At 40.5% G+C, this 12,467-nt stretch overlaps 1 protein-coding gene across 5 annotated transcripts in view; it reads right to left on the bottom strand.

The window, feature by feature from the left end:
- usp25 (ubiquitin specific peptidase 25) overlaps positions 1 to 7,576 on the bottom strand; it is a 36,034-nt gene extending 28,458 nt beyond the window's left edge. For 3 of the 5 annotated variants that reach the window (XM_008428287.3, XM_017308661.2, XM_017308662.2), the window contains exons 1-5: positions 7,340 to 7,576; positions 3,176 to 3,253; positions 2,765 to 2,909; positions 2,521 to 2,644; positions 1,265 to 1,427 (exon numbers count right to left, since the gene is read on the bottom strand). In XM_008428287.3, coding sequence (XP_008426509.1) covers positions 1,265 to 1,427; positions 2,521 to 2,644; positions 2,765 to 2,909; positions 3,176 to 3,253; positions 7,340 to 7,381 — 552 coding nt within the window. In that variant the 5' untranslated portion in view covers positions 7,382 to 7,576. The remainder of the gene's footprint in view (positions 1 to 1,264; positions 1,428 to 2,520; positions 2,645 to 2,764; positions 2,910 to 3,175; positions 3,254 to 7,339) is intronic. The other 2 variants (XM_008428288.3, XM_008428289.3) reach the window with 1 other exon arrangement.
- Positions 7,577 to 12,467: the final 4,891 nt, after the last annotated feature.

Raw genomic sequence — 12,467 nt, 5'->3', positions numbered from 1 at the left:
AGGAAAAATAAAGTTGTTTACTTCAAAGTGAGCAGGTCAAAGCAGTGCCGTCTTCTTAGCCATATGGATAACATTACAGGCAAAAGCCAAGCATCATGTGATGGTGTATCCAGTGTTCATTTGGCATATTTCAGCTCAGATCACATTTTACCACCAAGTCCAGCAGCACATGAGATGTGATTAACCTTCCCTGGATTTCTGACATTATAACAGCTGACATAATTCCAGTAATTAGAGTTTCACATCACTACAACCCCATGGAACTAAACAAGAATAGATCAAACAGGATTTAGAAGAAAAAACAAACACACACACACACACAAATGTTTTTAGGTTTTGATTATAGTATTTTCAGTGTGAAGGATTCCAAGACTGAAGAGAAATTAAATTACTTCTGAATTTGAAAGCAAGGTTGATAAAAGGGGAAACCATGTTAGCAAATGTAATGCCCTGACAAAATATTTCCCGCATACATCACTGGCGTTAATGCATTTTAATATTGCCATAATACTCATTAAAGGGGCAAGATTATGCGTTTTCCGCACACAAGTATCATTTTACAGCACAATCGTGTAACTATGTCATCTCCATTTGTAATAAAAATGCTACATATATCAAATTGGAACTAAGAACAAATTTGACTATAATTTACCGCCTTGAAATTGGGCCTCTGCCCCTTTAAAAACTCCACTTTCAGGAAGTCATAGCTTCTCCATTAACCCTTTAACAAAGCTTTTACTACCGTTGTGCTGAGAAGTAGCTCCCAACATGAGCTCAGCAGATGAACAGTTCCACCTAATTGCTGCTGGCTAGTGTGATGGAGCTGAGTGGGGGATTTGCGGTACAGAAAGCTTGGAAACTGCAGCAGCTCCGAGGAGGAGCTTCGTAATTTGAAGGTGGTACTTGGTCCCACCAAGCGTTTTCCACAGCTGAATGGTTGCCATGAGAGACTAAAGGATTTCTCAAACATGCACGAAGGAATCAAGGCAAAACTACAGGTATGTTTTTGATGAAGGAATAACAGTATAACATAATGTCAAGCTCAACAAAAAAATTTAAAATGAAACAATTTTATTTAATACTGCCCCTTTAAGATATCTCCACCACCACCAAATATTCATACAACAGGCTGAAAAATAATTGCAGTTCCTCCTAGTTGGAATATAATACTCATCAAACATTAGGTATTACTATTGCAAACACTTATATTATGTGGATGATGCCATTCCTTTTTGTGCAACTCTAGTTTGGACCAATAGTTTACCTGTATGACAGCACTGAACCAGCAGGTATTGCCGACGTTCTTCAGACCCACTGGGCAGCTGTCTATCCTCTTTCTGTCATGTGGGTTGGGCGAGTCGCTCCATACTTCTGTGTGGGTACGCTTTAGACTCGCTTTGTTCTCTGCTATGCTGGCCTCCAAAACCCTACAAGAACAAAAACCAGGAAACATAAAAAAAAAAAGTTTTTGACTTTGACAACAGAGCTTTTCATAACAGTTTTATTACAGTTCGTCTGCTAAAATTAAAGGGAAAGTCTAGATTTTTGGAGTGAAGTTCTATGATGTTATCAACAGCTCCTGTACCTGATCCAAAAAGATGGCGTGTTACTGTGAGTTTGAAGGTGAGACTAACATCTAGTCAGACGTATTATTGTTTTAGTTCTTTTTTATTTATTAAAAACAACTCAAACTGAAATTGTTCCTGTCAACAGTCTACTCTTCAGACGGTTGTTTAATTTGTTGTAGTTTTCTCCACCCATCAGCAATCATGCAGGTTACACCAATCCATCCATTTAATCAAGCTAGGATCATTTTTAAACAACAATCACAAGACCTGCAAACGGCAGAGTTGACATTTTAGCCCAAATTTAACCTTTATCCGACTTTCACACAAAAAATCTGATTTTTCTTTTACAATCGTATCAAGGCCACATATGTCGGGACGTTTTGATGATTTTAAAAGCGACTTTAGTCTGAACAAATGTCACATATAATCAGAAATTAACATTGGATGTTAATTTCTGCGCTGTCGGAAGTGGCGAAATTGGCTGTGAATAATGGATGAAGCGAGTTTGGCAGATCTTGTGATTGCTGCTCTACTTGGTAATTATGGGCTAGCAGGTTTCAGCCACATGCCTGTGTTCAACCAACCAAACACAAACTTTTTTTAAAACATAGACATAAATGTTGTGAATTATAAATGTATTTGATAACTACACCAGTACAGCACACTTAAATACACCAATAGCTTCACAAGTTTGTAAGCATGTACAAAAAAAACAACTTTCATTTGTTCAGTCAGTTTTTAGTAGCATAAACAGCCCATTTAAAATAAACAAAAAACAAACTGACAAAGAATAGGCTGACTGCTTGTAAAAAATAAACCGCAGCAAATAATTCAGAAAGTGCAATTAGTAATTTTAAATATGATGTAAAACAAATAGAGCATGACATCGCTCAGAGCACAAAGCATAGAGTTAGACAGAATAGAATCTCCACTGTCTTTGTCCTGAGCTCACCTGCTGATGGCCTGCTCCTCATCAGTGATGCCCGTCTCCCTAAACGCCCTGCTGGACTCCTCCAGACTGAGGGCGATCGCCCTCTGCAGGTCATCTTTATCGTCCCCCGTCAGGTCGATTACATCTGCAGCAGCAGCAGCAACAACAAAAGGCATCAAAGGAAATTTCATGTTCCGCAAAACGTTTGCACATATTGCTATTAGAGTCATCTTGGTGTGATCCCACTCTGAGGTAATGTGCTTACTTGTGTCCGCCTGGCTGCCGACGCTGATATATCTGTCGCTGGCCACCTGGGAAGTCTGGTAGTAGGTAGTCTCATCTTGCTGAGGAACCTTTGAGTTCTTCTCTGTTAAAAACGCCACGGCCTCAGCCACGTCTCCATTGCTCACCTGCAGTGAAAGCAAACAAACAAACAAAAAAAATAGAACGTTAACAGAGCAGGAAAAGTTAAAGACCTATTTTACACTTTCTATGTTGAATCAAATACAAACTGCATGAGATTTTGACTTAAGAGGGATATGTGTCGTTTTAGCAGTAAACTATAAATAGGGGGGGAAATGTTAACCCCGGCTTTACACAAACAGGGGGGAAGAGACACATTTCGAGAGAGAGCGAGCGAGAGAGAGAGAGAGGTGGCCTTTGCTTTGAGCCGTACCTGCAGAGCCTGCTGAAGCAGCTGAATGTCTGTGGTGCCTGTGACCTCTCTCAGCTGGTTTAGTAGCGTCTGCTGGTGCTGTCGAAAGAGAGAGACAGAAAAATGATTAAAAAATGCAGCTCCAGGCGAAGCTTGGCTGAGTTATTGGGTTGATTATTCTCTTTACAAATGGAAAACAAAGATGGGAACCAAAGAAAGTCAGCAAACTGTACAAAAATAACAGCAAAATGCCAGCTGGCAGCGATGAGCATTTCTAGTCTGTGATTTCAGGATGAACAAGTCATTCAGTCCTTACATCTTGTGTTCAACGGAAACCGACTATAATTCTTTGTCGTTACCAAAAGTCGATGTGTTGTTTCTGATTTGAAGCTGTTGACAGACAAGCCTTCATCGCAAGATGCTGCAACTCTTGAGTAATGGGAGCAGACAAGTTGGAGGTTTGGCATTTTGTACCTCTGGTAAGGCACAGACCCTTCAGTGGATGGGAAAGTTCGCTACATCAGAACATTTTCAGCAAATGTGTTTTTATCTCTCCGTTAGCGCATTAGTGTCCAGTTTGAGCATCTGCTGCTGTGAGACTAACTGGCTAAATATAACATTGGCATGGAACGTGTAAGTTCATAAGTTTTGGAGTAGACAAGCCAACAAGCATTGCACAGCAAATGACCAGCAAGTGAAAATGTACCATTGCTGTTGTACTGATTTATAACGAAATAAACACAAGGTTTTTAACTTAATAATCGCATTTTTAAACAAAGCTACATCGAGAAAATAAAACATTTTCAATAAAAAACAAGTTTTTGGTGAAAATTTTGGTGAAAAACCACAACACTGTGGAGTTAAATTTAAAGACGTTGTAGAAAACTTCAAACTGTTTTACAAACTAATCCACAAGCATTCTTTTAGCCGGAATACAGAAAATAATTCTTATTCTGAAAGAAGCAGTAATATTTGGGAAACATTTCACTTCATATTCACTGTTACAATATGAAGAGTTGCATGTACAAAATGTCAACATCTGTATATTTTACCCACCTAGTGTGAAACCTGTGCATGTTTGGATGAAAACAGCTGATTTTCTGGCAGAAACTGAAGAAAGACAAAGCTCTTCCTCCACAGCTTTCAGTCTCTCTCTGTTTTTAGTTTTTATAGTAACCAGGCTTGAGAAGCTCACTTCACACAGATATGTTGTGGGAAATGGACTCATGTTCTTTCCAACTACTGCTGAGCTTCACTGTCTTTTCCATCACAGTCTTGCTAGATACAGTACTCTCACCGCTACCCGTAACATTCATGCATCACTAATTCTTGTTTTAATGTAAAATGCTCTGTACCTACTGCCATCTAGTGGTAAGAAAATTACATGATTACGCTGCTAGTCACTGCTACAGCAGAGACACTCGAAGATGGCATTATTTGCAGATAATTCATTTTCAAAAAAATCTTTTAAAACCAATTACCGTATTTTTCGGACTATAGAGCGCACCATACTAGCACCTTCAATTAAATAAAATAAAATAAAAACTGGAAGCTGCTCTCGGTTTTCCACAAGGACCCAGCAGAGGGCAGCAGAGGGCTGCGTCCTACTAAATCTGCTGGATACATTAAGGACGCAGCACTGCGTCTCAAAAGCTGAACCATGGTTTTGTTCACACCGAGTTTACTCCTATTGTGCCAGATCGACAGCCCTCAACTTAAAAGCTGCATCATATGAGTTCAAAAACATTTCTCTGTCGTGCCTGCTGCTAGCATGATGTTTGTTCTAAATGAAAATTAGCGTGTTCTTCTTTGATTTACAATTTTGACTTCTAATGATTCACTTCTTGCTAGAGAGCCCCCTGGTGGTTGAAGAAAAATCCACAGAAAAGCCGAACCGGGCTACAATCTGCATGGTTCAAAGCTTAGGAAAAAAGCAGCAGCTTATAGTCTGGAGAATACGGTACCGCAGGTGAAATTGAATAATTTCCACGTCACACCTGACGATCACTCACGGCACACTAGTATGCCGCGGAACAATGGTTGAAAAACACTGATCTATGTAATTAACTAATCAAAATTTAAGTGTTAAAATCCCAGCAGTTGGTCTGATGTGTGAAACAATTCGACCTGCTAATCTCTACTGCAAATACTGATGTCCAGCTGAATGAGCAGTGCCTTTATTTATATGTATATTTTTTAAATAAAAATGATATTTTTATTTTAATAATAAAAATATATATTTTTTTTAAATAAATAAAGAATAAATTAAGTAGTAGGACAACCTTAGGAGAAAACATTTGTGAGTCACAGCTGTGGATCGTAGATCTAAGTCTCCAGTTGTTGGGTTGGGAAAATCTGTTTGTTTACACAGACGGTACAACTGGAAGGACACACAGCAAAAGGCGACTCTTGTCGCCATTTATTCTTGAAATAACCAAGTCAAATGAAGTGTGAGGAGAAGATTTGAGTTTCAAACTAGTTTACTTAAAGAAATCTAGCAGGAACGGGTCTGACTCTCCATACATTCTCAGTATCTGTTTATAATGGAAGCGAATTCACCCCTTTGCCAGAGGCTGACATGACAATGTAACTCTGTCAGCGTCAGAAAGATTGATGGATGCAGGTCCGGATGGAGTGGATGGTGTCTTCCTGATCAATGAGGTATGCTGTGGGTTCAGCCTGAGACAGTTTTAGGCCATGCCATCTACAACAGCAGTGACTCAGACATGCACACATACACACGTATTAATCTCAGTGAAACACCTTTGGCACCAGAGCAACACTGGGGCTCAGCAGAGGGTTACAGAGCAGGGTGGACCCAGTCTCTGTTTGGTTCTGTACCACAAGAAAACAAAACAACCCGACAGGAAAGTCCATTCCTATGACAGGTCATCACATGAAAACGGCGCTACACCCGACACTTCCTAAAACCCTCTGGACAATACAAACACTGAGCAGATTTTTTGAAATGCGTTAAATAATAAATAATAATAATAATAATAATAATAATACATTTTTGCTAATATCTGAAATCAGTGTTAGGAGGCGTGGTCTGCACTGTTTACAAACACCAACCACTAAAAATAAGGTGCGTTTTAAATGTCATTATTGTTACTCAAGTTGAAACTGCAGGCCCCGTGAAGGTCAGGGCGGTTTGTGTTACGCTGCTACTTTTAGGTTTGAGTCATTGGTGGAAAGCTTCCGTAGTTATTTTACCCCAAGTCACGTCAGATTCACAAGAAGTGTATGAAGAAGCAGGACATTTAACCGTGATTATGCAGCATCCAGCTGCACATAACTGGAGCGACAAAACGTGAAACCGGCGTTTCAACAACCGGAGCTACGCACGGCGGCCACGCTAAATCCCGTGAAAACACGGATCTAAAGCAACGGAGTGGACTCTAAAAGCACCTTGGTAAAATGAGAGCGTGATGGGATGTAACATAATAATGTGCCTTACCGGCTATGAACCATCACAAGCTTTGCTCGCTATCCGACTACTCAATCGCATCAGGGCTCGGCTGTATGCCGCCTTCGCCGTTGGCCACGCTTTGTAAACAAAGACATCAGCTATGTGATGAGTAACCAAGGAAACATTCGCACTCGTAGACGCAGCGTTGCTATTTATGCAGCACTGCATATATAAATACCACTGATTAAGGAAGCCCACCCAAAGACTCTCCAGCACAATTCCCGTTGGTTGAATTAAAACACGTATTTAATAAGACGACGAGGAAAAATACCATCAATAAAGCCAAAACAGCCACTGGGCTTGCTTTTCAGAAAAACAAACGGCATAGGAGTTTATTCTCTTTCGACATAAATTAATTTATTGTTTTATAAATGACACTTTGAACAGCAGCCAGCTTTCACAAAGACGGACTTGGCTCAAATTGGTCATAACACGGTCCCGTTAGCTTTAGCTATAGCTAACAAACAGCTAGCATAATATTGGACAGCTGCGTAGCATTGGGCCTTACTAAAGAGGAATTACTGAGCAGTTCTAAACAGTTTTCTTTACTATAGGTTGCCAAAAAACCTCATTAATCCGCAATTAAGTATCAGTCTAACTAACCGAGACGCAGACTTGCGGACTCCTGTTTGTTGTTGAGTCATAAAACTATGTAGCGATGCAGTTAGGCTAAAGTTAGCTAACCGTTAAGTTATCTTCTACAACAGGCTTACCTTCTGAGAATGCTGCTGGAGGACATTCTGCTCCACGGTCATGGCCGCTTCGGAGATAAATGCTGTTAAATTCAAACCAAGAGCAACAAAACACGCGCGGTACCCGTCAACTAAAAAAGCGAATTCAAACAAGACACTACGACGTCCCCTCCTTAATCAGCGACATTACGGCCGCCATGGCAGAGTGACTAGCGCAGCTCGTCAGCAGGCATGACAACATTGCTCTACGCTCGCGAGAGAGCAGGGATCGATTCTTCATGTCTGCCTAAACCGCAAATACGTCATTACCATTAGCCAGGGCAAGCAGGATCTGGTACATATTCTAATTTTTCTGCGGTCGGAGATATTAGCTAGATAAATATGCATTTAGCACAAGGTTTTTGTTTGTTTTGTTTGTTGTTTTACAGAAAACATTCCGTTCGCCATCTTTTCAATTATCTTTTTATCTTTTAAAATAAAATAAAAAAAACAGTTTTAAACTCATCAGCTGACTAAACCTTCTAAAGATTGTGCTTTGTGTTCTTGTTGAAGCCAGTCGTGCTCCAGTCAGCTGAAAGCACGGAAACAGTGGTCTATTAAAAGGAAAATTTAATTTAATTAATTTAATTTAACAGGCAGTAATTAAATTTGAAGGGAAAAGGAATGAGATACTAAATAAAAACAAGTTAATTGCTAAAACAGATTAAATGAACTGAACAGATCTGTTTTATAAACAGATAAAATGAACTTTAACTTTAAGAAACACTGGCAGTGACGTCCCGATTTAAAGGCTTCTGATCTCAGTTTGTCAAATTATTTCGAGTTGTTGAACATAGCTGAAACTAAACCTTGCTCTTCTTATTTCTTATAATCCTGAAAATACTGAGGACAAAGTCTCTGTTGGTCTGATATGTCAACAAGATTTCTAATAACTTAGCTGGGTGGCCATTTTTCCATTGTTTTTTTTTTTTTAATGGTGAAATGAAAAGTGTTTTAACTGATAATCTCCACCATTGTTCTTGGTTTTGTTGTCAACATTTAAATGTTTATTCTCTTAATTCCTTATCTTGAATTAAGAGAGAAGCTTCAGCGTAACACAGGTAATACCACCCAGATCCAATTTCCATTTTCTTTAGCGTGACAGTTGCCATTTGACCTCTTAGATGTTCTCTAGCCGTAATTACCATTGCTCCTTTTCTTGTTTTCTCACAATATTCATAGAGCACGCCTGAGGGGGAAGCATGCCGTGTCCTCTCAGAGGCAGGCTATGATGAATCGGTGAGGGTTGTGTCAGGAAGGGCATCTGATGTAAAACTTGAGCTGAAACAAATATGCAGACGACCAAAATGACTGCCGCACCGAATCGGTCAGGGCCCGGGTGATGACGACGGCCTCTGATGCCAACAGAGTCACAGGTCTGGAAAATGACAGTAAAAGAAAGAAAATGGTAGGAATGTTTGTGGTGAACTCCAGACCAGAGGAGAGAAGACAAGGGAATCCGGTGGTTATGATGTTATTCCCTCATCATAAGCATACCTGTAGCGTAGCCCTGATTCTTTCCTGCATGTTTGAGAAATCCTTTAATCTCCCTTGGCAACCATTCAGCTGTGCAAAATGCCTGGGTGGACCTAGCCCCGCCTTTGAGGTGCAGCTCCTCCTAGGAGGAGTTGGGAGCCTCGCAGAGCACCTTGCCCAGCAGCAATTAGCAAACACCTGGTGGAACTGCACACATTATGCTAGCTACTTCTCAGCGCAACACTAGTAATAGAAGATAAATGACACGGTTAATAGAGGAGCAATGTTGTGATGATTTCCTGAAGGCGCAGTCTCAAAAAGAGCAATATTTTTTTTAAAGAGACAGAGGCTCGATTTCAAGGTGTTAAATTGTTTTAAGTCATATTTGATATACGTAGCATGTTTATAACAACTGAAGGTAACATAGTTACTTGATTGTACCATAAAATTGCCATATGTGTCAGTAAAATACAGAATACAGCTTATTTAGTGCTTCATAGGACACTCAAAAACGCTTAAACAGAAGTAGAACTCGCTGTCTCCCTCTCCCCACTCGCTGAACTCAGTAACAAAAACAGAGTGTTACTCAGGAAAAAAAGTAATTCTTGGATTCTAAAAGCTGATCATAAAAGGTCTCAATAGTTTATGAGTGTGGCTATAACTCCCCCTGTTAGTGAGTCAGATTTTCTCCAGATGCAAGCAGCACGCCATAATATCTCTAATCCAGAAGGAATGGAGGGGCGAGGAGGGGGGTCCCTCCATTTAATCAGAATCACCCGACGAGCCAAGACAAAGGCGAAAGCCAAAAATGTCCGGCTTTGATCTGGGCAAGTTTGAGTCTAGGAAAATGTCAAAAACAAGCTGTTAAAAGGATTGAGTTCAGTTGGACGGCTAAGAAATCGTGACATGTTGGGAATACCGACGACCAAAACTCAGACGGCGAAGGAGAAGTCCAATAAATATGGAACAGAGCACAAGGAGAAGTCTTACACTTAACGCAGACGGGACTAATACGAGATACATTTGGTCTCGTTTAGCTTGAGAAATATGAATGCTATGTACCACTTTGAGTTGCACTGGGGCGTGTCGAGCACAGACTGAAGCGGAATGAATCCCAAGCCTCATCTGGAGATCCTTTCATTCGACAGGGGCAAGGAATCTGTTTAGAGTTGGTGGAAAAAAAGCGGATGGATGGAGCTAAACTCGGGGTAGCATTGGTAGAAAACATGTTAGAGGTCGAAAAAGAGGTGTAGGTTCGCCTTCCAGCAGGAGAACGACACAAAATATACAGCCTGAGCATAGAGGTAATGATTTAGATCTAAACAGAATGGCCCAGTCAAAGTTCATACCTAAATACCACTGAGAATCATGTTCAGACTATTTTGACTGGGCAAGAGTTATTTTGCAAATAAGAACGGGCACACATTCTTGTTTGGACTTGTGGCGACACACCCCAAAAGACAGGCGGTAGTCACTCAGTAGGGCTGCAGTGGGAAAAACACGCCACACCTTTCAGATTTTGGTTTGCAAAAAAAAAAAAAAAGAGAGATCTGAAAACCATAAATCATTTTCCTTCCACTTCACAATGATTTTCTACTTTAAGCAGGATTGCAACATAAAATGTAAGACCTAAAATCCAAAGAAATGCATCCAAGTTTGTGGCTTTAAAGAGACGAAATGTTAAAAAGCTCAATTGGACGTAGATAATTTTTACAAGGCGCTTTGCTTCATAATCGATTGACTGACTAAAGTCTCATCCCAGAATCTTGGAAACATCGATATGTTTATGTTCTGAAATTGTAAACATCTTCCCATACGGTAGACATTTTTTCCACACAAAGGCGCTCACGTTAACAGCAATTTAGTCTTTGGTTTCATTCACTGAACTAATTTTGTGAAAATAACACCACCTAACATACAGTTCTCCCAGCCCGGCTCTTATTATTCAAACAGAGAAAACATTCTTCAAGATGAAAGACACCCAGTTTCTGGCACTGAACTGGGTCACTCCTCAGATGTTCAGAAATCCTTGTTGTAATATCTAACAGTGACACAGTCAGAAGCCTTCACTGACGTGAACTGGGTCGGAGAAGTAGTGCAAATAAATATTAATGACATTCAGAAATAATAATAATTTTTAAAAAACAGGCAACAGCAGTGGAGGTCTGAAATACAAAACAGGATTTGGTCCACCTTTATTGTAAGTTTTATGTAAAATTAGTATTTTTTATTTATTTATTAAAAAACAACAAAATAACACTTCTGAAAAGAAAAGTGGAAACACATCGTCTCATTGAAGTCGGCGCCTGCTATTGCTCTCTTTCGTCAGCAGATGGCAATATTCTCCTGTGGCGCAACAGGGCGCTGGACCGCACTTGGACGAACTGAATATTCTGAATCACATAAGTCGTGTTATTTTTCATTTTTAGCTTCGTGGCTCAGTCAATATTTTTACGCCGAGAAACTAAATGAGCTCTAACCGCTCACTGCAGGTTCCCGAGATTCTCCTCACCGCCTGAGGAGACGCACCACGCACACACACACACACACACACACACACACACACACACACACACACACACACACACACACACACACACGCACGCACGCACGCACACGCGCACGCACACACACGCGCGCGCGCACGCACAAGGGCAACAACCTTAGAGCAAGAGGTTGATGTGTTGGCGAGAGAGAGAATCTCTCAGGAACCTGATCAGGAAAGCAACAACGTCGATCAACCGGCGCAGACAAACAGCGATGCGACGAGGGAACACTAGTTTGTTGAGGATCAAACTGGATCCTGAAAGTTAGCCTGAGGGCTGTGAAGATGACAGCTTCAGCCACACCGGGACATTTCAAACCCACTTTCTTTCTGCCTGACTCAATAATGCCACATCAATGCTGCCGCATCTCATTGTTAATGGCTTCTGATGGCAGAGACGGCAAATGGCCATTTTGTTAGATTATGAGAAGAAAGAAAAACATGCATGAATATAGTTGTGTTAAAAATAAATGGGTTTGCTCCTTATATATGTCTTCTGATTATGCTTTTAATCACACCTAAGTGTTTCAGAATACATTTTAAATGTTACATTTTACTGACTCGCTGCCAATGGTTTTAGACACTTAAAGGTGCAATGTGTAGCTTTTATTTTTTTTTAAATGTTTTGTTGTTGTTTTTTTGTTTTTTGTTTTTTACATATTTGTTAAAATTATCATTATGCCATGACTGTATAATGTAACACTGATAGTCTGTGAAAAACCTAAACTCCTCTGCCTTCTCCCAGTGCTCCCAGAGCACTAAGCACAGAAATATACCACTTTGTTAGAAACACCCAATCAGAGCCAGGGGGAGGGTCTTAGCACCGTCAATCACTCTCAGGTCTCCCTTGCTCTCTGCTAGGCTAAAGCTGGCTTACCACAACATAGCCAGCCAGAAATGCTAAGGCTAGTTAGCATGGCCACCGATGGTGGCAGACAAACAGTTTTGTTAAGTACATTCAGCAGCGCTTACACGAGGTTGCTCGGCAGCTCTAAGACCCTCCTCCCGGTTCTGATTGGTTGTTTTTGACCTGGAGTGATGCATTTTTGGAGACCACAATAATAGCACTGAGAGTTTGATTTTTCCACA

This window comes from Poecilia reticulata, chromosome 14 (genome assembly GCF_904066995.2).
Source record: "Poecilia reticulata chromosome 14, P_reticulata-male-v2, whole genome shotgun sequence".
Classification (NCBI taxonomy): Eukaryota; Metazoa; Chordata; class Actinopteri; order Cyprinodontiformes; family Poeciliidae; genus Poecilia; species Poecilia reticulata.
This window is presented reverse-complemented; position numbering and strand designations above follow the sequence as displayed.